The 27,126-nt window shown below is 30.5% G+C and overlaps 1 protein-coding gene and 1 long non-coding RNA gene across 3 annotated transcripts; one reads left to right on the top strand and one right to left on the bottom strand.

Annotated features, from left to right (window-relative positions):
- Positions 1–10,302: 10,302 nt before the first annotated feature.
- Positions 10,303–12,262, bottom strand: LOC146885801 (uncharacterized). Of its 2 annotated transcripts, none has more exons than XR_014995490.1 (3): positions 11,922–12,262; positions 11,570–11,729; positions 10,303–10,721 (listed from the first exon to the last, which is right to left on the bottom strand). It is a non-coding gene; the product is annotated as an uncharacterized LOC146885801 (long non-coding RNA). The 2 variants fall into 2 exon arrangements; XR_014995489.1 differs by having other exon boundaries at positions 11,570–11,719; positions 11,922–12,259.
- A 7,590-nt stretch (positions 12,263–19,852) lies between these two features.
- On the top strand, positions 19,853–20,905 carry LOC114186815 (hydroxycinnamoyl-CoA:piscidic acid hydroxycinnamoyltransferase-like). The gene has a single exon (XM_028074844.2). It carries the CDS (start codon positions 19,862–19,864, stop codon positions 20,903–20,905), a length of 1,044 nt encoding a protein of 347 aa, XP_027930645.2. The 5' UTR covers positions 19,853–19,861.
- The last annotated feature ends 6,221 nt before the right edge of the window (positions 20,906–27,126 follow it).

Genomic DNA, 27,126 nt, shown 5'->3' on the forward strand with positions numbered 1-27,126 from the left:
TGAATGAATTATAACTGTTATCACTTATACTCACTTGTGTATAAGAAGAGGAAGAAGACGACGGGAAAAAAAATATAACAAAAAAAAACTATTTCATCTTATTAACTCATGTTTAATTTTGACAACTATCTCTCCACTAATATAAAAAAAAAAAAAATACCTCTTTATTATATAAGATTAGTGTGAAAGTTTGTAATTTTAATTTACCAAAACTACTTATTGTGTTAAACTTCCATGACAAACTAAGCTTAAAATTTGTTTCCTGCCATTAATAAACAAATAAATTATAGTCACCTTTTTTAGTTTTCTCGCATTACGTTGTCTTCAATTTTTAAATAATTACTTACTTTTAATATTTTAATAAAACAGTATTAACACCTTTTATTTTATTTAAATTCATATTTGTATTAAAATATATAAATATAATAAGGTAATAGTTTATATTTTATATGATAATTTGTAATTGTTCGAAAACTATAAGTTTGCTTATGAGAGGGGATGATTAGTATTAAAAATGATAATTAATGAATTAAAATATTTATTTAGTAAATTATAAGTTTGTTTATGAGAGGTGATGATTAATTATCTTTATTTTCTTATCATTAATCTGAATTTTATATTTTTTTTATCTCTTTATCACTTTCTGACTTTTTTGTCTCTTTTTACTTTTTTTCTCCTCTAGGAATCTTTTTTAGGGTTTTATCATATTATCACATTATATTCGTTGAACTAGCAGGAGACTCGTGCATACACACGGATCGTATTTTTTTTTATATATTTTTTTATTTTTAAAACATATTTTCTTTTTATTATATATAAATCAATAATTTGAATATTTTTAAAACATTTTATTATTATTATTATATATAAATCAAAAATTTTAATGATTATTATTATTGATTAATTTATATAATAATTAATTTATTATTTAAATTTATGTGTAATGATTAATTTATTATTTAAATATAATAAGGTAATAGTTTATATTTTAATGATTTGAATATTTTTAAAACATTTTATTATTATTATATATAAATCAAAAATTTTAATGATTATTATTATTGATTAATTTATATAATAATTAATTTATTATTTAAATTTATGTGTAATGATTAAAATATATAAATATAATAAGGTAATAGTTTATATTTTATATGATAATCTGTAATTGTTCGAAAACTATAAGTTTGCTTACTAGGGGATGATTAGTATTAAAAATGATAATTAATGAATTAAAATATTTATTTAGTAAATTATAAGTTTGTTTATGAGAGGTGATGATTAATTATCTTTATTTTCTTATCATCAATCTGAATTTTATATTCTTTTTTTATCTCTCTATCACTTTCTGCCTTCTTTGTCTCTCTTTACTTTTTTTCTCCTCTAGGAATCTTTTTTAGGGTTTTTTCATATTATCATATTATATTCGTTGAACTAGCAGGTGACTCGTGCATACACACGGATCATGTTTCTTTTTATATATTTTTTTATTTTTAAAACATATTTTCTTTTTATTATATATAAATCAATAATTTGAATATTTTTAAAACATATTTTATTATTATTATATATAAATCAACAATTTTAATGATTATTATTATTGATTAATTTATATAATAATTAATTTATTATTTAAATTTATAATTAATTTAATTAATTATAACAATATGATTTTAGTTTAATTAATTAAAAGAAAAAGTCATATTGATATGATTAAGTAATTAATATTTAAATTAAATAGCAATAATAATATTAATATTAATAATAAGATTAAAAAATAATAGTTAGATATGAATTTTTTGTTTTAAATTATAAAATTAACATTAATTGATTAGTAATATATAGTAAAACAATATTGTTATAAAATTAAAATTTATAATTATACTTTTGAGTTACATATTATATTAAAATGAAATACGTATATGGTTATTGATGTTAAAAGTAAAATGTAGATATATTGTGTAATATGGTCTCGTACAAAATAAATACAACATATTAATTGATGTTAACATTTCTAAATAGAAACACATGTAGACATATGTATGTTACATTAAAATGAAATGCATTTGCACATATAGTTGTTAAAAAGTAAAATGTAGACATATGGTGTTATATGGTCCCATAAAAAGTCAATACAACATGAAACTGATGTAGAATGTTTAAATAAAAACACATGTAGATGCGTATGAAATTGATATAAACACTTGTATTTTATATTAAAATGAGATGCGTATGCACAGATTCTTGTTAAAGTAAAATGTAAGCATATTTCCATACAAAATAAATACAATCTGAAGTTGATGTTAGATTTGTTTAAATAGAAACACATGTAGATATAAATACATGTAGATATAAACACATATATATTATATAAAATTAAAATGCATTTCCATGGGTCGTTGTTAAAGTAAAATGTATCCATATGGTGTAATATGTTTCAATATAAAATAAATACAACATGACATTGATGTTAAAATATTTAAACAAAAACATGTATAAATATAAACACATGTATTTATATTAGAATGAAATGATGAAATATGTATGTATGAGTCGTTATTGAAGTAAAATGTATGCATATTGTGTAATATGGTCCCGTACAAAATAAATTCAACATGAAATTGATGTTAACATTTTCAAATAAAAACATGTGTACATACAAACACATGTATATTACATAAAAATGAGATGCATATGCACGGATGATTGTTAAAAATAGATTGTAGGTATATTGTGTATTATGGATCATGTTTGAAACAAAAATACAAAACGAAGTTTATGTTAAACTTTGTTAACAGAAACATAGAAGAATAGATATAAAACTTAAGCAAATATTTAAAATTAGTTGACAATAAAAAAAATATTATAAACAAAAGTAAATATATTGATTCAAATAAATATTACTTTAAATTTGTTGGCTAATAATTAAATGAATACTTTAAAATCAAATATATTATTGATTCAAATAAAAATAACAACAAAAGTAATAGTAATTATAATAGTATTATAAATTACCAACAAAAACATTAATTTATAATTAAAGAAATTTAAAATAATTACTAAAATCAACTAATTAACAAAAGTTATTTTGAAATTATTCATATTATTATTAATTGCAAATATACAAATTTAAAAGATTTCAAAAAGTATGAATTAAAAAAGAATCCAATATTGGAGACTACACTTTTTGTGAAAGCCAAATCGAATCTCGATTATCGGATGAAACAATACTTGTGAGCACCAACTATTTTGTACTTATCAACAATATATCAGTTAAACTGATAATAACAATTAAAACCATATATCAACACCCAATTTAGTCCGGATAAGAAATAAAATTTTACTTTAAGAATAATTAGGAGAAGAGAACAATAGGAAAAAGTGAGCATTGATTTAAGTATAGATATATTACTACTTTTACTTTCATCCTATTTTAATTTTTTTATTCTTTTTTATCTTGTTTTATTTTATCTTTTTTTAATTTTAATTTTAATTTTAATTTGTAAGTTTAATTTTAATTTTAATATTTTTGTTTGTTTTTCTTTTTTTCGTTTCATTCTTTTTCCAAAAAAATATAAAAAAATTAAAATGGTAAAAATGAAAAAAAAAAGGAAAAGAGAAAATGATAGTCAACTTTGCTATCCTTTTCCTCTCCATGCCAGAGAAATGTTAGTATCGTCACTTTTTGGCCCATTTCTGCGTCTTGACATAACTATAGAAAGATTGGGTATATGTGGCAACCGGGGCAATCGTAGGATTAGACATAGCAATGCTAGTAGGGTGGCCGGAAGGTAACATGTTTCATGCTTTTGATCATTGGCAAAAATTCAAACTAAATATACATAAAATGGGAAACTAGCATGATAACGAGGAGGAGAGAGTCGTTTGAAAAGGGGACAACTTTCTAGCATAAGGGAACAGCGAACTCGTAGGAGAGGGAGAGAAAAAATACAGTGGAGAGAAACATAAGGGCCGAGAGCCACCAGCGGGATAAAAAAGGTGCTACAAGCTAAGAAAAGCTCCAAGAGGTAAGCTTCAAGACTTTGAATACATGAGTAAATGAAACTGTACATTGATGAAATTGTGAATTGTATTTTGAGTAGAATGTTGTGGTTGTCCGTGAGATTTGTTATATCATCATTCAAGTATGTTATATGTCATGTTGTTGTTTGAATGTGAGAAACGATATATGCTCACCACTACCCAACTGAACCACCACAGCTACGAATTCCCTCCATCTATCCCTCACACTTCATCTTTTCAGCCCACAAGCACCTCCAAATAAGCCATCCCATCCTTCATCTTCTTCGCTAATAATCATCTCCACGAACCCACCATCACATTGCCTCCTCCATCATTGTCACGCTCCCTTTCCATCATCAACACACCAAAAAAACTCATTATCCATTCAGCTGCCGCAGACCAATTCCTCTAATTATCATCCCCTTCCCACAACACTCCCATTCGTAGAACCATCAGTTTCCATCATCGCCAACTTTCATCTTCAGCCACTGCATTTTTCATATGTGTTTTTGTTCACCCACATCTTACCCATTCATGTTTTCATCATATGTGAGACCCCAATTCCTTCGCATTTCATCCGCTCATAACCACCATAACCATTTTCTTTTTCGTCCTCATTTCCAGCTTGTTCATGAATACCTCCATTCTCCATCCCCATCAAAAATCCATCCCCTGTTAACCTTTCACTTCATACTCATTTTCATCAATACGCAATTCGCACACGAATAAGCCAAAATTTGTCTTGGCTTACATCTCTAAATTCATACCTTCTTCTAACAACAATATTTTCTTCCTCAATGTTCGAATCCACCTGCATAGAAACCAAGATAAAAAACAGAGAACCGGAACCCCCTTTCTAGTACCAAACACTCAAGCCTCATATTCCCCCATCATCCATATCTAATCACAATAGAGAGATGAACAAAGGAGTAGAAACCAACGCTGCTGGCGAGGCCGCCAACGATTCAGAGCTTTGAACGGAAGACACGCACAAATGGCAGCGACCCTGGGTGTCGCGAGAGCAGTGCGAGTCGTGCCTGAGAGGAGGGAGAGTGAAGGTCGAGCATCTCTGGGTTCTTGACGTCAACGTCTGTGGTGGACACCACTGCCGCCGCCGACGTCTTTCGATGGTTGCGGCGAGGTGACGATCTCTCGGGGTTAGCTTTCAAGAACTAAGTCGTTGAGCCGCCAAGAACGAGGTCGACGTCTCCGGCTTGGGCGAGCGCTGTAGGGTGCTAATCCCTTTCCTACGCGTAACCGACTCCTGAATCCAAAATCTGATTTTTCGCAGACTTGTTTTATCTTTATGGTTTTCCATAGTTTTCCAGAATAACTATGGTGGCGACTTCCAAATCTCTTTTCAAACTCGTTTTCTTTTTTGGTTCACCGTGCCGTCGCGATTTAGGTTGTGACACCATAAAATAAATTAACCAAACAAAACCTAAAACTCTAAAAACTTACCTTTTTCACTATCGGGTTCTAAAGCAACCATAGTAAATATCTTTAATCTTAATTTTTATTAAAAATATCTTTAATTTTCTTATTTAAAACATCGTTCAGATTCATTTGTGATATTTATTCTTCTATTTTTTCTCATTTGAAATAGTAAGTTATTGCATTAAATGATCTTGAATAACAATTTATGTTTCCCATGCTACTGATTTAAAGTGACTGAAACATCCAGAGGTTTCATTGAAGAAACTTTACCATCTGGTGTTGAATAAACTTACCTAAAAGAGTCAATCATATTGTCTGTCCTGTAAAGACAAAAAAATTGTCAAAAAGTCCAAAGTATTTAGTTTCAAGAACTTCCTTCGGAACCTCATATATATCTTAAGTATAGTATCTATTGAACAATAATGTTGTCATATAAACCAAACAAATTATATATACACAAAATCCATATCAACAAAAACATAAATTCCATGAATAACGTACTCACAAAAAACAAAGAAATTATATATGCACAAATTACATACCTAAAAATGGAGGAGCAGAGTACGTAGAGGAAGGAAAAGACAGAGGAAATTTCAAACTGAGTCAGGAAGCCTAAAAGATGAATCCCAATATAACGGAGAGCAGGAAGAGTTAAAAGGGTTAAAAGAGGAGAATGACAAAAAAAACCAAAAACTTGGACAAGTGTCAAAAAATTAAATATGGGTATAACGGTCTTTTCTAGAGGTGTTTGTTTTCAAATATTTTAGATTTATACTTATATAAGATAATAATTTAAGTTTGTTTCAATAACAAAGTATTATGTATTATTATTCTTGATTAATTTGCTTAATTACTAATAAATAAATTTAGAGTTCATCTAACCGGAATCAAATCGTATTTTTGTTTGTGATTTTTTTATTGTATAATTTGGTCACTAACTTTTGTTTATCAAGGCTAGTGGTCTTTTAGATTAAATCAACTTATGAAATCATATTGATCCCTTTTAATGCTACTTGTATAACAATTATTTGGTGATAATATAAATAAATCCAAATCCAAACAGGAAAGGATACACCACAACCATTTGTATATAACAATTCCAACCAAGGCTCTTGTTCTGCCTCTATATGTCTTTTCAGGTAATGTCTTATGGCAGAGAAGTATAAGGCCATTAAGCAAAGTTGACTCTGCTCCTATAATGGACTCTAATGGTAAGTCCTTTGCTGTTGGATTATTTGAAGCCTTACCCTAGAAAATCAAACTTCATTAATTTAAACCTTTATATGAGGTCTCCTAATTAGTAAATGTAATCATATTGCCTCTAATTTATAAAAATATATATATCTGAATTAGACTTTTATAGATGTTCATATTGCCTCATACTTGCCCCCATTATTTAAAGTGTGTATTATGTATAAACCTCTGCATTAATCTTAAAAATCAGTACAACCAATAGAAGTGCTATTAACAAAATCAGAAACATACTCTTTCTTGACTTGATGTAACATGATGGATATTTATTGGTTCATTGGATGGATTCTTATACTCATTTTCTCCAAACGGGGTTCTCAAGAAATTCTTAAGAATGAATGCAGAGAACTCTATGATTCAAGTTAGACCTTTTCTTGATCGCTCTAGATTTGCAGTGTACAGTTCACATGTCGAGATGGAAGGAAAAGTTAGCAACCCAATTAGTGAATACACTCTTGTTTCGGCAATTCGACCAAAAGGGGCATTATTCACTATGTTAGTTCTGTCAGTAATTTTGGGTCAAACATATATATGATACATATTTAAATGTGTTAGAGCCATTATTTATTAAGCCAAATAATATAGTGATCTGACTAAATTAATGTTTTGGCTAAAGGCATACGTCATGAAAATAAAAACTATGTAGAGACCATAAAGTAGTTTCTAATTTAATGAGGGGCCAAATTAGAAATACTAAATCTTAAAGTAATTAACCTAATTAGGTTATTTAAAGGGTCATGGTCCCCTTCTGAGAGCACACACACAGAACGTAAGTTTCTATTCCTATTCCTTTCTCTCTTTCCCCATCAAGAGAGAAAATCTATAAGGAAATACAGGTTCTCTAAGGAAGGAAGATCAGAGGATCAACAATGCTCTAACAGTATTATCATTATGTAGAATTCAGGTACTGTCGCAACCGAAATCGCGACGGGACGACAAGCCAAAAAAATTAAATTTGTAAAAATAGAAAAAGAGTGTGGAGTCGTCACCATATTTATTATAGGAAACTATGGAAAACCATACAAAAAGAGCAAGGTCTGCGAAAAACCCCACAACGCCCGTCCTAAGACGGTACCTTTAATTAAATGTGCAAAAGTTGTGGTTCTTTAAAATATTTATTTTTCCCAAAAAATAATAAATGAATTTACAAAAGAAACAAAAATATTTTTTTTATTTATTAGGCCCGACAAGGATTAATCCTTGCTCCTACGTATCTCGTATCTCCATTTACAATGGAGAATCAAGGTTACGTAGTTCTTTATGAAAAACTATTTGGAAAATTATTTGAAAAATGATTTAATTTGTTTTATAATTTTGAAAACCTTTTTATTTAAATTTTAGTATTATTTTAAAATTGGTGTCACACGACGCAAGTGACCGGATAGACACTTGAAATAAATTCTTTTTTCTAATATTTTATTTTTAATTTTTTTAATCAGATATAAATTTTTAATATTTTTTTTAAAGTTATTTTAAAGTAGTTGTGGATGTCATTGCGACGTGAGCAACCAAATAGATATAAAATAGTTAATAAAGAAAGCTATTTTTTATTTTTATATGTATATATGTTTAGAAAAAACAAAATTCTAAATTGGATGTCATGCGACGCGAGCGGCCGGACAGACAATAAAGAAAAGGGAAAAAATATTTTTTATGATTAAAAAAAAAGAATGAAAATTGAAAAAAACTAAATCAAAAGATGAAAGAATTGAGAGTGACGTACCTTAAAAATTTTCAATATCTCCTCACCTTTTCTCTTTTATTTTTTTTTTGCTTCCTTTTCTAATATTTTTGTGCCTGTTTTTCCAATAGAGATAAAGATGAGAGGTTTCTATGTGGGTGGTAATGAGAGAAAGAGAGAGTGTAGAGAATGTTTTCTTCTTCTTTTTTTCTACCTCCTTTAATATGTTTTTTTTTTTTTTTGCTGAAAGAGAGATATAAAAGGAGGTATGTATGTGGGAGTTGTGATGGAAAAGAATTAGAGAAATGTAGATAATCTTTTTTTTCGGTCATGACAAAGTGTGTATTTATACTCACCTTGCAATATCAATGCAATCTCAGCCTTAATTGTAATGAACAATGTAAGGAAGGAATTGGTCATGATAGCAACACATCACGGAGATCAAATCATAGCAAATCAGAGCACAAAATCAATCAAGATCAGTAATATTGATTATAACCATTAACAAATCAGAGCACAAAAATCAATCCTAATTAGTAATATTGATTCTAATTAAGAGATATTGCTTTTAATTATTAGAATCATATCACTAATTTCTAATTTCTCTCTCTATCAGAACAAAGGTAGAAGATATGTTGAGTTGTTGAGCTCATGAAGAGGAGTGTGATAACAAATTAGGCTCTTCCTTCTTTTTTCCTTTTTTTCTTTTTTTTTTCATGTCTCTTTTTTCTTTTTCTTTTTCTAAAATTAAAGTTTGAAAATCCAAAGAAAATTTTGTTTCAGATTTTTTTATTATTTTTCATTAACTAAAAACTTATTTTTTATTTTTTTTAAAAAATAAATTTATTCACCCAAACGGAATTGAGTGTTGACAGGTACGCTTTCGCATTCAGTTTTTAACATGTTTATGGGTATGGGATGATATTTGTGATTGATCGCTAAAATCAATATTAGAATTATATCTATTTGTGTGTAACAGGTTCCTGCAACAGGATGGATATCCTAGCACATATTTTTCACTTCTCATTCCTCATAACACTTGGCATTAACAATTAAGTTTCCATAGCAGCCAAAAGCTAACTATTTTTCTGTGTTGTTGATTCAATCAGGTCATGTTTCTACCTTATTTTCTGAGAGTTATCTAAGTCATTTTGTCATGAATGAGGAGATTGTTCTTGCTTTCCTTCCTGCCTTAAGTAAGAGTGCTCTCTCTTATATAATCATTTTTTTTTTCTTTGAAAGTGTTGAATAATGAAATAATCATGACAAATTTGTTAATGCTATTGATGAGATTGAATAAGGGTACTAAATAACTTTTTCCACTTCATTAAGGTTGTTCTTATAAAATTAAGGGTGGGCATGGATTGGATAATTAGATATCCGCTCCAAATCCAATTTGAATCTAAATATATGGTTCAGATTTTGATCCATATCCACTTTTTTGTTGAAAAAACAATTTGGATATTTTAAAATCTATATCCAAATATTAGGATCAAGTTAGATATCCTTATCTAAATATTTGGATCAATTAAGAATCTAGATTTATTTCTAAATCCATTTTTAATGAAACTTAACTTTTTATAAATTTAATTTTAATTTTTAATTTTTAATTTTAATTTTAAATTTATATTTTAAAAATAAAATAATTATTTCATCCACTACATAAATATTTTTAAAAAAAGTAAAATAATATATAAAATAATAAAAATATAAAAATATTATAAATTTAATAGTATTAAAGATTAAAAATAATATATTATTTAAATTCTTAGCATTAAAAAAAATTAAAATCATATAATTGTCCATATAAAATCATTTAATCTTTTGGTAATGAAAATTATTATAAAGTCATTACGTCCTCATACAATATCACTAACATTAAAAAATAACAAATCCAAAACACTATAGAGTTCATGGCAATTTTAACAGTCTCTTCAAATAGAATGCAACAACACCCATTCGATTACAAAGTTCAAAATCTCTTCCATGGCTCATTAACTCAAACTCATTATCAATATCTCACAACCTACTTTTTGTCTCTTGTTTACTTCTTTATTGGGGTTATTTGGACATCTCAACACATGATTACGCATTGCAGTTGTTCCTTTCTCATATCGAATAAGGATATCACAATACTTGCATTGAGCCCTTTTATCCGATTTTGGTTCTAGTTGAATGAAATGATTCCAAGCTTCTGATCGATTTTTCCGTCCCTCATGAGAAGGGGGTCCCATATTTGCAGAGCCACTAACAATTGATGGAGTAGAAAGTGCATGTTCAATTGGTTTTGAGACGGAACAATCATCTTCATCCATAGTTACCACTGTATCTGATAAGAAAAGATAATCAAGTTACTATCAATAGTTTGAAAGTCTCCTGTCCTACAAAAATAAAAGCGTAAAACATAAATAATAAGAGTAATACATCTTAAAATTAAAGACGTAAAAGAAAAATAGAAATACTATAACAATGCTTTGTATTTACGGACCAACTAGAATTTATTTTCAATGACCAAGTTAGAAGAAAAATATGCCCAAATTTGTATCGGAAAACAGAATTATGTGGACCAAAACCATCATTCAAAAGCCTACCTACCATAAGTAAAACAAACAATCTTAATTTGATAGTTGAAAAAACCACATAAGACTTATAAAGTATGTTAATGACGAAATGATGATAAAGATGCCCAATTCAAAATGAATACTTTCAATTATTTTGTAATTATATATGGATTAAAAAACATTTTTAAGAGTTAAAGAAAAAAAAAACATATTTTAGTAATTTGTCTTATATTCTCAAACACAGTAACTAAAAACAGCACGGTAATGTTGACAACTCTATTCTTTTAAGTATATAATTAACATTCGATGATAGAAGTCATGTGTATAAAAAAAGATCAATCGAAGAATTTAATCTCTTAAATAATTTACTCAAACAAACTCTTGACCAATTACACATTAGCCACCCAAAAGAATGCAATAAACTGCTCGTAAAACTTTTGATCCAACTTGGCCAATTCTATAACCTTTTTTTTTATTACTATTTTCAATGTGCACCTGAATTCTGATTAGTAATATTTAATAACAGCACAGAGGACCCCAAAAAACAGAACGATGGTAAAAAGTATTGAATTCTGAGATTTTTTGTATGCTAGCTTTCAAGAGAAATAGTGCTCACTTATCGTAAAAAGCTAATACAAGCTCAGCAGAAGGACTCTCTGTTTCTGTTTTGTTGCAATCTTCATTTCCAGTGAAGAGCCTTGCATGTCGTTGCTCATCCCTTAAATTTTCAGGACTCAGATTGAGATGGGATTTTAGTTTTCAAGACCTGGAAGGAACTAAAGAAAACTTTTTTCAGACAATTCACTGTGGAAATTTCAGCAACAATTATCAGATTATGCAACAACAGAATTCATCCAATGGGATAAAAACATAGTCAAGTGTGAATTCATCCAAACATAACAAAATCTGAATAAAACTTCTTCAGTAAAATACAATGGGAGCAAAAGGAAGGGACACATAGTACTTACAAAGCGGAAGAAAACCACCACTGCTAAAGCACAAACCACCACGTTTGAATCACAGTGCTGTTTTAATGCTAAAAACAGATGTCCAAAAGGAACACAGAAGAAGCAAGAAGAAACAGAGGAAGAGAGGGTTTAGGGTTTTCGAAAATTTGGGGGTGAAGCACAGATGAAGCTAGAAGAAGCAGAAGAAGAGAGGTTCTCGAGATTTTGGGGGTTAGCAAAGAAGAAGAAGATGAAGCTAGAAGAAGCAGAGGAAGAGAGGTTCTCGAGATTTTGGGGGTTAGCAAAGAAGAAGAAGGGATTTAGGGTTCTCAAAAAATTTTAATCTGGAACATTGAAATTAGGTTCAGATTATTATTTTTATCTGAATATAATCTGATTTAAAATTTGGATTCTTTTTATTTTTAATTTATATAACTAAAACAGAAATCCAATCTGAAAAAGTTTATAAAATACAGATAAAAGAAAAATCCATATATAATTAAATGGATTAATAATGGAGCAAAACAGATTAAAAAGAGAGCAGATTAGAAAAACTAAATTTTTTGCCCACCCCTATATAAAATCATCAAATGAGAAATTTAACACTTTTTCCATAATGTTGATCATAGTACAAATTGGATAGCTAAAAATTCCATGGAGTATTTACCTTAGGGAATTTTATTTTTTATATGAAGTAGCTTGTTTGAGTGAATTACTAATGGATTGATCCTAATGTTCACAGTAGAGATTAGTACAAATCTTCCTTATCTGTTCTTCACACACATTCAGATAAATATCCAATTTCTTGATGAGTAAATGGTCAATTTAATAATCACTTTATTCTTTAGATCGAACAAAATACAAAAAAAATATCTTTAAACGTGTTAATATTATCATTCAAATCACATTGATTCATATAACTTTGGATTAAAGTGATTAACAAAGTGCATTTCTTCTATTTCAGAGCACTAATGTAATAATAAATCACAATTCCAAAAACTAAATTGTTCATATACATTTTTATCCATTGCCACTACAAAAATAATAATTTTTAACTCAGTTAAATCGGTTATTTAGCGACGATTTTAATCGCCACTATTTTATTTTCTATCAATTATCTAACCAACATAGAATTTGGCGCCACAAAGTATTATAGTATCGGTTTAATATAACCATCGAAATAACCGCCATTAAAATATTTACAGTCGATTTTAATCGCCTCTAAATTAACTTAAAAAAAAATTATCTAGTATTTAACGGCGGTTACAACCACCAGGAAAATAATATTATTTTTAAAAATTACTCAACATTTAGTGGCAGTTTTAACCGCCTTTAAATTAAATTTTAAAATTTTTCATGTAATATTTAGTGACGGTTATAACTGTGACGAAAATAATTACTCTTTTTTCAAAAAAAAATATTATATTCATCCTGATCAACTATTGTCCGATCATATTCTCCAAAATTTTATTTCAGTGTCCGATCATATTCTCCAAATTATTTTTATGAGTGGCTGAAATAAAAATCAAAGGATAAAGGCAATATTCAGTGGGTAAATGTAATTAAGTTAAGGAAAGTATCCTTAAAACTTCTGTACAGGAATAATAAAATGTTTAAATATACTACCTTTATTAAAAAATTATAAACAATGGTTTGTTAAACAAGGTATTTCTTAATAAAATGAATAATTTAAAAAAAAAGTAGTAATGGTTTTTTCAAAACGCTTCAACAAATGAACATTTACCTGAGAAAAAACAAAAACACATTTGTGGTCAAGGAGACAAATTAATGGAACCAATATGCTGTCAAATAAAACTATTAATTTAAGTACTTCTCAAAGTCTCGAATTGTGACCTCTTAATCCTACTTAATTCATTTTCATTACCACAAAAGAGCTTATTTTCTTCATTTGGAAAATGATTTAGAGGCAGCCTTAATGTTAAGACAAAAAAAAAAAAAAAAATCTCTTGTCATGTCATAAAAACTGAACTTTCTTCACGCAAATGATGTCCTTTCAAAGATGGGGTTCATTTGGACCTTTATTCCATGAAAACCTTGATCATCTTTTTGATTGACCTGAATTTCACATAATGGTGAGTAGGCTTAAAGATGCATGTGAAGTGAATTGCATTTGCATTACTCAAGAAAAGTTAACATGCATTCTACATACTTTTAGAATACCGTGTCCTACCAAAGATAGATGCAGTGTCCTACCAAAGAATCTCCTCCTAATAACTACTTTTAATCAGCTAAAGCAATTTGTTTCAAATATGAAAGAATCATTATGTTTTAAATGAAGTAAGAAATTAGACCTTACATTTTTTTCAGTTGTACTAAAAGCTTCTTAGTGAGCCATATCAGGGTTCTCAGCCTTTAGCCTCTTAATCTATTATCTGAATTAAACTAGTACTCTCATTATAATTCAAAGTTTGAAAATTCAGTTAAGCCTCATGTCCAAGAGTGCAATTTATACAGATCAAAGTACCTCAAACATGTGTAATTAGAGTCTGATCTTCTTCCCAAGTTCATAAAATCTGTCACAGGTGAATAGACTTGAGGCTTGTACTTCCTTACCCAAGCTAAATCAATCTTTGCAAGCACCGCAATTCCATAAAGAAAGTACCCCATATTATAATGATGATCATTATAAACACCAAATCCAAAATCTGCTCCTTAATCTTTGGTGAAGAGGGTGAGCTAGCCATTAACAACTCCCCCCACCCTTTCTTTTCCCATTTATAGTTTCCACAAAACGGATTTGTGAATGTTGCATCCCCGTAGACAGGATAACAAAAGCTGAACCTACAGAGGATTACCTCGTACTTAGGGTCAGAATCAGGCAACAGTGCTATCCTAATTATGCCAGAAAACTTGCCAGATGTAATATTAGAAAGGGTACTAAAAGGGTACCACCATCAAGGCTACAATTTTAGTCAGGGTGCTTTGGAAGATTTCCAAATGTTACAATATTTACAAATGTTTTAACAGAGAGCACAGTCAATACATTAAAATAAGATAAAAAAAAACACATTCTTATCCAAGTGTAAAATAAAATTTATACCTCTCGTTTCATTATCCATCTTAGTTGATTCACTTTCAAATCTGGCAAACTCTTCGTACTTCACCAAATCAATTTCTTCTCTTTAAAACTTTTCAGCTGGGGCACGTCCTGCATAGTTTCCACGTATGTACTATAAACATCCAAAATTGGCAATGTACAAGTGCACCAGACAAGAGTTTGCAAAACTTATAGTTTCTATGTGAAATTTCAGAAGAAAAACTAATCTAGAAAGGATATTTTCTTCAAGTGAAGTGGTTTTGTAGATGTATTGTGCAATAAAATTTGCATGTCTTTATATGTCACTCAGTTCATGCAAGTGAAAATTGTAGAAAGAATTACAAATATAACATATAGTTAAATTAAAAGTCAATCAATTCACACTCAACAAACCAAACTCCAAGAAAATTAACTCTGTAAGATTCACATTAAAAGACAAATTTGGCAAAATTGAGGTAGTGAAACTTACTTTAGACTCACTTAATTAATCTCTCACTGCATTCGTTGTTTTTCTTAGAGGAGGCCATTAAACGCATGCCTTTAATCCATCTGGAACCACTATAACTACATGGAAAAGAAAACGATTTAAGATTTGCTCAAATAAAAAAAATACCTATAAAGGGAACAAATCAATTACTTTATCTTACTCTTTCTCTCTTTGCATAGATAAAAAAAATTACAGGAACTTGATTGATGAATGAACTGTAGAAAATCAACTTGAACCAATTAAAAAACACATCAGAAAGTAGTTTGAATTAGGGTTTACAAATTTTGAAACTTCAAATGAAAAACAAATTTGAAATTGACTTGAGAGAAAATCTACTTACAGTTAGAGAATAACACTAATGAAAAGGTGTAAATCCACAAAGAGAAGATGACTTACACGATACAAGGGAGAATGGCTTCCGCAAGGAGAAATGCTATGAAGGAGAATAGAAGATGATGCGGAAGAAAATCGGAGGAACTTTATAAGTACGTATGAAAAATCTGTCGAAGAAAATGTATCATGTACCTCCTTCACTTCCCTGTTACTACTCACCAAACGAAAGCAGTTGGAATACGTATCAGAAAAAGCAGTTGGTTTTAAACCGACTATAAATCTTATACAATTTTTTATATTTTTGTGTATAGTGTCATTTTATTATGACCGCCACTAAGTGACTGCCATTAAAAATTACTTTTTTACTAGTGTGCAATGCTTGTGAATCTTCCATACAATTGTTACATCACATTATCAATCATTTAAATGACATCTATTACTTATGAAAATAATGTTAGGTAGTTTCTTCTTTCTGTATGTAAGTATTCCCTGGCTGTATCATTTGAGTGCCACACAATTATTTTTTTAAAGTAAATGTTGGAGTGCTAGTAACAAACCATAACATTGATTTTCATAAAAAAAGAAAATCAATTTCTTTTCTCAATGTTCATTAAAACAATATACAAAGCTGAATATTATTGTTGTTTCCTCAACATTGTTTCTTTATGTGAAAAACTGGCGATTGTTGCCCTAATTGAATTTAGGAAAAATCAAAAATAAATCCTCAAGTGTTGATTTAATGTAAAACATGAGTTTTTCTAATTAATATATATATATATATATATATATATATATATATATATATATATATATATAGAATACAACACATCAAGAAAATTTAATTAAACAAACAATCAGAAGACAATAAACTTAATAAAAAAAATAAAGTCACAAAATAACTGTAAAGTTCAATAATGTACTAACTTATGATACGTAGAATTTCTCCAAAAATAACCTAAAGAAGTAAAAAAAACAAATTTTTATGAAATCCATGTTATTGATTAGATAAAATTTGGGTGAGCGTCAAATTAACTTTTCAAACTTATTAGCGGTTCCAGGTACATACTCCTCGAGTGATTTCTCTTCGACTGTCCTTATTTGCTTCTCCAATTGTACAACATACTTTTCCGTGTTAAAAATTAAAAACCAAATAAGAAGAAAATTATAGTGTAAATATTTTCTGATATTTATTTGCTTGTTGCTAATGCATTAATACTAGGAAAATAATTTTAAGTTGTTGCTTTGGACCAAGTTGATGCTTTGTCCAAGACATAATTGTTATAAAGCTCATCAAACAATGGAAATAATTTAAGATGCTTCAAGATTTTCTTTTTATCGTGCAAATATCATCTCCGGCAATTTTAGTGTTTCATGAATATGATATGCAAACATTTTAACATTTAATGTATCATATTATATTCGAAGATAAAGAGTACTGTTTATGGGACTTAAATTAACAAATCTTCTTTTTATTGTCTTTAAGGCATATTATTAATTTGTTAATTCTTCAAATATTATAATATAGTTATCTCCTTCTGTAGTGGTTGCTTTATGTCCAAACAATAATGAAGTGCACATCTATAGGTCTGTTGAAGACAAATGGGAAAAGGTGTATGTTCTTCAAAAGGTATTATGCTAATATTTCTCCTTCTTTTTTCAATTAAAATAATGTTATTAATTTTGTACCCTTGCTTCTGGATTTGATGACAGTAGAAGATATGTAAAACTGGTCTTTTTGATACTTAATGATTAAAATGGTTAAGTTCGATTGTCAGAAATGATTGGAAGTGCAGTAGGAATGTTATAGAAACTGGACCAGAAACTCAAAAAAAAAAAAATAAATAAATAAAAAAAAGAATGCAAACTCAAACAAAGGAATTGAGAATTGTGTATAGAAGTTTCAGAAATTCCTTTACAGACACACCCCTGGCACTTCGAGGGTCCAGGAATGTCCCACTAATCAACTAATTTTATCCCTCCCTCCCAAACATGAAAACACACCTATATTTTTACAAGTTTCCCAACACAACAACTTAACTAACAGATTTCACAGCTGTTTGAATTAAAACAAATAGCTGCATATTCCTTTTCCCTTGTTTCTTCTTTTGTGGACCTTCATAATAGGAGGCTGTGTCCTAACAGAATAATGCAATTTGCCTGCAATAAGTTGTATTATATTTTAGTGTATATCATATTGTTCTATGAACTAGTATCTGTGTCTAGTAATTTGATTCTTTGTCCATGGAATCAACTCTGATGCCAATAACATAATGATGGATTTTCTTTCCCAAATCCATTTCTGTTTATAATGGATTAACTAATTTGGTTGGAGATTTTATGAATAGTTTCATTTCTTGGCTTTTTTCTTCCTCAGCATGACCAGGTAATTTCTTCGATGGACTGGAGTGCAAGATGAAATAGAATAGTTACTGCATCCCATGATCGGAATTAGAACATAGACTTGTCACCCTAGGTCTTGGTGACTTTTGAACATTGCATAATAACAAGTTTAGATGCAAACCATGAGTTCTTTGTAGATATGTTTGGAACCTTGAGGCATCAGAATGGGTGCCAACACTTGTTATCCTTAGACTAAACCGTGCTGCTCTTTGTGTTCAGTGGAGTCCGAAAGGTATTAAACATGTTTCCATGGTTCTGTGGCATCTTAGCTACAATAAAAAAGAAACCTACTTAGTGTGGTTATTTTTGTCATTTTCAGTGGATATAACCCTGTTTCGTGCGTTATTCCCAGTAACACCTCCATGACCAATGGATTACCTGTCTTTTAGAGCATCCTGAAAATTGAAAACTTACCTGTGGTTTCATAACCGAGGTACTTCCTCATGGTTTTAAACCCCCTATAGTCTCTGCAGTTTAAAACCCCTATTAAATCCTGTAATGTCCAGTCAAATTTTTTCGATTATGAATATAAAATTTTAATATTAGATGTCCATCTATAATTTCCATCTAATATTCTAAATCGATCAATAATAATAAAAGGAAAATGGTTTTTTGACTACTAAATTTTGAACAATTTTCTTTTACAATATGAAGTGTCATTTCCTAAATGATTTTTCATTTTTTCATTTTCTCATTCTCAATATTCCAAAACTATTTAAAAGATGACACCTCATACGACCCCTTTTAATTAATGTCTATTTTAAGAGGGGGTTTGGGCTTGGCCTATTCGAGGGCCCAGAGTAAGCCCATTTTGGGAACCCCATTTCCAGCCCTAATGTCCTCACTTGTCTCATTTTTTAAAAGACAGTTTCTTTCCCTCCTTTGTAACACTTGAGAGCTCTGCTAGGGCACAAGAAACCTTCCATTTTCGAGCTAGCTAAGTCCGTTCTGCCTCCAAGTAAGTGAACCTTAGAACTTTCTTGTCCTAAGCTTGTGCGAGATTAGCAGGTTTCTCACATGTTCACACCTGCAACATCATTTTCAGCCAAACACACACTCTAGAACATATTTCATATTTATGCAGCGATCAACATTTCTTAAGCACCAGAAACGTAAAACAGATCAGGAATAAGCAAAATAACTAAAAAAAAATCCTAACTTTAGCTTTCTTTACCTAGAAAACGCTAGAAAACGAAGGCAAACACTTAACCGAGGAACACCGCAGCTCCAGAAATCAAACAGTGAGCTGAAACGTGTATACCAAAAACAAAATAGGGGCATCAGGATGAATCCTAACCCAAACCTAGGTACCTGTACAGGAAAAAGAGAAGAAAGTTCTAAAACGGACTTAACTAGTTCGAAAATGGATGGTGTAATTATTTATATTATCTTAATTATTGCTGTTGTTGTGGGTGTTAGTTAGAAGCATCTCATAAGAACTTTAGACTTTATTCTATGTTAGGAAATATTGCCAGATATCATCACATGACTGCATTTAAACTTTATTAAATGTTAACAATTTTCGAGTTTTATAAATTTGTAATCATAGATCTAAGATGTGTGACAGATATTTTATTGATAATGTATTTACACATAATCACTGAGAGCAGTTTTATAAGAGGCAAATGAGAAAGCTCAGAAGTAGACTCAGACACAGGCACATTGAAGCCTTCAACAAGCAAAATGGTAACCATTGTGGCTTCTCACAATGTCACTCCAAATGAACCAACTCCCAATGACCCTTTATGGCTATCAGATAGTGACCAAATCGGAAACCTACGCCATGTATCATGTTTTTATGTTTACAAAGCAAAGCACGACAAGAATGCATTAGAGAGGTTGATGAAGTCTCTTAGCAAGATTTTAGTGCACTACTATCCAGTTGCTGGAAGATTGAGATTGACAGAAAGTGGTCGAATGGAACTCAATTGCAACGCTAAGGGAGTCACCTTGGTAGAAGCTGAAACCACAAACACATTTGCTGATTATGGAGACTTTTCGCCTTCTCTATTCACAGAGGAACTTGTTCCCAAAGTTGATTATACTCAACCCATAGAGGACATTCCTCTAATGCTGATACAATTAACAACCTTTGATGGTGGTGAAGGCCTTGCCATTGGAACTCTTACCTCTCACCCTTTTAGCAGATTTGAAGCTATTGCTGCTCATATATGGAGATGTGCATCTAAGGCTCGTGCTTCTGCTGAGAGTTCAAACCATCCAACTCTGGTTCGGTTTAGTGTTGATATTCGCAAAAGATTGAATCTACCACTCCCTCAGAACTATTTTGGGAATGCTTTGGCAAAAACAGTGACACCTAAATGTAACGAGGGAGAGATCATATCAAACCCTTTGAGTTATGCTACTCAGAGGATAAGGGAAGCAGTTTATATGGTTACAGATGAGTATATAAGATCACAGTTAAGTGTTATTTTAGGGCAAGAGCAATTGGATAGCATAAGGGCCTTTTTCATGGGACAAGGACATCTTTTGAATGTGCCCTATGCTGGGAATCATAACATTCTCCTCACAAGCTGGCTGGGAATGCCAATATATGAAGCAGATTTTGCTTGGGGAAAACCTATGCATTATGGTTTAGCAAGTGCATTTCAAGAAGATAGAGCAGCAATTCTTCCAAGCTCAGATGGAGATGGTGTTGCTGTCACCATGTTTTTCCAGATAGTTCTTATGCAGCTTTTCAAAACATTCTTCTACGAGGAACTGTGATGACAGCTGTTGTGATTTCGAAAACTGCTTTGCAGATTATTTATTTTTTGTTATGTTAATTCTCCATCATGGTTTGAAAGTAATAAAATTGAATGAAACCATTGATCATTAATAAATTAGAAATGAAGGAAACAAATAAAAATATCCACATTTGGATCCTGTTAGTATACAAAGAAGAAATCTATAAGTCTCTTCCTCATTTTTTAGATTGTATATCACTGGTTTGCTCAGATCCCTATACAAGTACTTCATCTGAAGCACCCTTAAAATTCTGTGGCCCATGAAAAAGAGAGTCTTCGCCTTAGTGTTTCTTTTTATACTTCGTTCCCTTTGTTTTCAGAGTTTGCTTATGAAATTGGAATTGGGGTTTTCATGAAGCAGCGTTGAACTCGATCAGTCTGCAAGATTTGGATCGAAATAGCGGAGTCATTGCCGTAATTAACGATCATGCAATAATTTGGATCGAAACACCGACACCAAAGTCACATGGGTACATGTTGGTTGCAGTTCGAAGCTGCAAGAGTTTTATGGCAGCAATTCAAATATGAAGTATGAGAGATGTGAAATGGAGAGTGTAGCAACCTCACGTATCAAGAAAAATTAATTCCACATATTTCGTGGGACTTGCATTGCATCTATTATGCCGTGAAGAGTTAAGTTTAGTTTCATGCCCGTGACTTGGGTCAAATTGTTCTCTGTCGTAACCTAACTCCAGTCTTGTACATTTTAATCACAACACAGCCAAACTCTTTATACCCACTTTTAGAGCATTGTTGTTCGAGTAAAACTATTTATCCTGATAGATTATGGTGTGTTCAGCCTTTTAATATTTAACTTTTGCACGTGTTTGACAAGAGAAAAAGAAATAGATTGGTTGAAAGAAGAAGGAGAAAAAAATAGATATAATTAACATCATTTGGATTTTAAAAGTATTTAATTTAAGAAAATACAGAAAAAAAAATGATTGTGATATGACGTGAAATAAAAATTAACAATTATAAGTAATCTAATTAAATGGTTAGTATTCTGTGTGTAATGTGTTATTTGGTATTCATCCTTTTCAATTGGGTCTTATTATTTTACATTCAACACATTTTTACATATATTTTATATTTATTATTTACTATTTTAATGCAAACATTTCTTACTTGAATTTGAAGATTTTCAAACTAGATTTTTGCAAGAGATTGTACCTGTTGGTGTCTCTTAATGCATTCCCCTAGACCCTACCGAGGAGGAGAGTCTAAGGAATGAATGTTGATTTGAGAAAGCAGGTGGAAGGTATATAGAAGATGATTTTATGGGACTGGACATATCGATTCTCATGATGATAGTTACTTACAACAGACACAAGCATCTAGTCAACAAATAAATCCAGAAGAGATTATTCAACTTTGGATGCGACTAGCAACTAGTGGGGAGAAAATTCATCAAGTGAATTCTCAATTTCAAACCAAATTTATATGATATAGAATGTTATTGGTGCAATCATTAGCAGCCAAATATTGAACAACAAGGAAATCAAGTGCAGGACAATCAACATATGGATTATTTGTGTTAGAGAACTTGCCTCCTAAGCAAGTCGCATGAAGCATGCATGGAGGCGCCTAGGAGAAGCTTGGTGACCAAGCTTTGCGCAAAAAGAATCTAGATCCTGTAGAAATGCACTCTCCTTTTTGTGGCGCAAAGCTAAGCCTAACTCTACTTTGGTCCAATTCACTTTCAAGGCCCAAAACCCCTCCAAAGCCCAATACATGGTTCAAAGAAAATCCTATTCTATTATACCTCAAATTAAACCCTATTCTAATATTTACAAAGTCATATATAGGCTAGGTTTTCACATCTTCCTTGACTCATGTGAAGTTCATCTTGTTCATTGTATGTGCATTTGAGGTTCATTCCTCTTGTATTCTCATAACTGTTGTCGATGTTGTAAATCCCTCGGTTGAAAGCATCTCATAAGAAGTTTAGACTTTATTTCTATGTTAGGAAATATTGCTTAGATATCATCACACGACTGGATTTAAACTTTATTAAATGTTAACAATTTTCGAGTTTTATAAATTTGTAAACATCATAGATCTAAGATGTGACAGATATTTTTGTTAAGATATGTTAAATATTGTGTTAGTTATAATTTAGGCATTATTATCTTTGTGAGCAAATTTGTGCACTCATTCCTTTAATAAATGAGGAATGATAGCACTCTTGTATATATATATATATATATATATATATATATATATATATATATATATATGGTACCCTAAAACTGCTATTATTAATGCCAATGGGATCTCATCTCCTATTGAAGGTGTAGGTACTATATCCCTCTCTCCCTCCTTATCAATTTTTGATGTTTTATTTGTTCCTACATTGAATTGTAATCTTCTCTTTGTCAGCAAGTTAACCAAATCACATTTTTGTGTTGCCTTATTTTATCCAACCCATTGTTTTTTCCAGAACATCCATTGCAAGAAGAAAATTGGCAGTGGTAGAGAGAGAAGGATTGTATTATCTTGAAAATGTCTCACAACAAACCCATAAAGAAACGTTGGCTTGTCTTGCGAATGAACACATACACGATAAAAACAAAACGGAAATTTGGTTATTGCATAGAATTAAGATTGGGACATCCCTCTTTTGGTTATCTAAAAAAAAATATTTTCATCACTATTTCATAAATGCAATATTTCTGATTTTATTTGTGAAACTTGTGTAATGGCAAAAAGTCATTGTGTTGTGTTTCCTTGCAATAAAAAAAAAATAGATTTTCCTTTTTCATTAATCCACACAGATGTTTGGGGCCCTGCTCCACAATCTACACATAATGGAAAAAATGGTTTATCAGTTTCATTGATGATTGTACTCGGGTAACTTGGGTGTATTTGCTTAAATATAAAAGTGATGTGTGTAATGTGTTTCATTCCTTTCATCATATGATAGTTACTCAATTTAATACACACATTAAGGTCATTCGATCAGACAATGGAGGGGAATATTTTAAGACTGAGTTAATTGAGTTCATGAACTCCAAAGGCATCTTATATCAAATTACATGTCCTTATTCACCACAACAAAATGGGGTGGTTGAGAGAAAAAATAGACATATATTATAGGTGACAAGATCACTTTTAATAGATGGTAATGTTCCATCTCATTTATGGGGTGAGGCTATGAGATCTGCAGTTTATTTGATTAATCGAACACCTTTTAGTGTGTTTAAATTTCGAAAGCCTTTAGATGTGTTGTCTGATCATTGTATCCTTTCTTCCATAGTCTTTTTACCGCCTCATATTTTTGGATGTGTTATATATGTTCAATTACACCCACATCAACACACAAAACTTGAAGAATGAGCTTTAAAATGTGTTTTTGTTGGGTATGGATCAACTCAAAAAGACTATTGTGCTTACCATCCACCATCAAAAAAATTTTATATCTCTATGGATGTGACATTTAATGGCCATAGTTTTTCAAAAGATAAATATACACAGTGGATTTGGAATCACGATCATATTCCCTAACACTAATATTACAAATAAAACCATCCCTGCATAATAAACCCTGTATTGTGATACAACTTATAATCTATTCAGGATCAAAACATTACAAAATATTGTCTAAAAAAACACTGTTCACCTCGGAGTCTATGTATAACAACATAGATAAAAACAATACATAAGACATTTTATGGAGTCTATACAAAACAAAGACAAAACCATAAAGTACAATGAACATTTTATGAATAACATGCTACAATGGATATGTCTAAAAAAGATTACCGGTCAAAACTTACCTTCCACTAATTTCTTTCAAACCACACTAAAAAACATATCTTCAGGCCTAAAAAAGTGTCATTTTCCTTTGCGAAAAAACCTACATAACTTAACATCATAACAAGAGAAAGGAGAGATACTAACAACAAGGGTTAGAAAGAGCAAGATAGAAGAAACAATACATAGAAAAAAACTTTGTTTTTAGCACGTCATTTAAAATAAAAAGTATAAGACATGAGAAAATTAAATAAATAAATAATTATTTATTTAATAAATGTAAGAACGGGAATCCCTAAGTTAATTAATATGGAAAGAAAAGATAAAGAGTAATTATAGTTCAAGTAGTTAAAAGTATTTGGCTATCATGAGAGGACTTGGGTTCAAGCTTTGTGTATTAGTATATTAATTTAATTATTTGGCTATCATGATAATATAATTTTAGATGTGTTGGAATTATCATGAAACATAAATTGGCGTTATGTCGGTCCTTATTTCTTTCTCTATGTATAGAGTTATAAATCATTGTGACGTAGGGTTTCATGATTTTGGTGGTGGGAGAAAAGGTTACGTTTAAGTGGTGTCTATCACGAGATTTTTGGTAGCCTTTAGATTCAGTTGTTGGGTAGACCATGGTGCTAATTCCTTTCTCGAGTTTTCAAATGCATGAGCACGTGAACTTGTTTCCTATTCCTTATAATTTTGGTGCAACGCTAATTTTTGTTTAGTTTCCACAACACATGTAAATTTTGTTTTCCTCTTGCTTTGGGGTGCATACTCACATGTTTGCATAGGCTATATTTACTAAGGTTGGGACATTCTCAGTCCTCTTCTTGCTACAACTTTTATATTTTTCATCAGTCTTAATTGTTTTCTTTCTCCTTGTCATTCACGTTCTATAGTCATGAGGGTTGACAACCCATTTAATTGTTGATTTAAAGGTTGTGGCTCAAATGTGCTCTTTTCCTTTCATTAACAAAATCACAATTCTCCAAGTATCACGTTGCTGAATCTGTTTTCTTTCAAGAATATTATACTCACGATTCCTTTCTCTGATTTTGCAAGCATTTTATTTCATTCTTTATTTATGTGTGGGTACTTGAAAGGTTTCCATAAGTGGTGGGTTTGCATAGTGACAACATGAGTAAACCTTTGGGCTAAAGAGGATTAGTGGCTTGGTACATAGTTCTCCATGAATAGTTCAGGGACACATGGATTTACGAAAGTGTATTGTTTGGGGATGCATTAAAATCTGAAACATATATAGTTGTGGTGGTGTTTGAAGCATAGCAGTAGGGGTTGTGTTTTCACGTTTTTGGGTTCTTTTCTTCTTTAAATTCTTTTTGATCATTTAGTTTAATTCTCTTCTTTTACATGGTATTTTGGTTTCCTTTTTTATTTTTGGTACAGACCACATTAAATGCACATTCGTAGATAGCTTACACTTTTATATAATCTTTAGTTTTGATGGCCCACGTGCTTTTGCTTCTCTTCTTTAACCACATATAATGATGATGATTGTAAGAGAGAAAATTTAATTGTTCACTATTATCATTGCTTCATTCTCACTTGATAAAGTTTAGCTTTTTTTTTTTTTTTTTTATATCACACTTTGGTGTGATTGGTGCATTATTTGATCAGTGAAAATCATGGGTCCACCAGAATTGCTTCCTTTTCCTTTCTTTGCTATCACTTCACGTAAATGCATTAGTAATTGTATGTGGAATTGTATATAAAGGAATAGATGAGTTTATATATGTTAATAGGTAGTATTAATATCATGGTTTTATTTATTATATATATATATATATATATATATATATATATATATATATATATATATATATATATATATATATATATATATATATATATATATATATATATATATATATATATATATATATATATAAAAGGTCATGAAATTTAACCCATCTCGAGGGGACCGCAATGGAGTATTCACAAATTTTAAATGTTGATGTTACTACGATTAAACACATATATTTGTATTATGAAATTGCATGTCTTGAATGTTGGTTCATTAGAACATGTGTTTCAGAATACATAAACCAGTAATTTTGCGTTACTAGTGTAGCGCCTGGCAGGAGGGGATTGGACCGCCAGGCGATAGCTACTAACAGGCAGTTTGGAACCTACTTTCGTCTAGCGATGAGTGTGAAGTGTCAGGTGGTTTCGGGTGCAGAGTTGGATTGCACAGGGATTCTACACGGCTTTGGATGGTGGTCTTGATGTGATGCTTTGTTGGAATGTAACTTGTATTGGGGTAACACGTGGCAACTTGAGGTTGTAGCCTAGTGGTTTTGGAAGTCCAGTGGAGTGTGCGAGATCGTGACTCGTACGGATGGGTCCGAAAGATTTTCCTCCTCGGTATTATTTTGAGAGCACCTAAGCTAGAGGTTTACAACATTTTCTCTAGCCACCTTC

This window comes from Vigna unguiculata, chromosome 6, assembly GCF_037176805.1.
Source record: "Vigna unguiculata cultivar grain cowpea cultivar isolate G323 ecotype 2 chromosome 6, ASM3717680v1, whole genome shotgun sequence".
In the NCBI taxonomy this organism is placed as follows: Eukaryota; Viridiplantae; Streptophyta; class Magnoliopsida; order Fabales; family Fabaceae; genus Vigna; species Vigna unguiculata.

Coding starts and splice junctions, on each gene's coding strand:
- LOC114186815 (XM_028074844.2), top strand. CDS start 19,862: ATGGTAACCATTGTGGCTTCTCACAATGTCACTCCAAATGAACCAACT.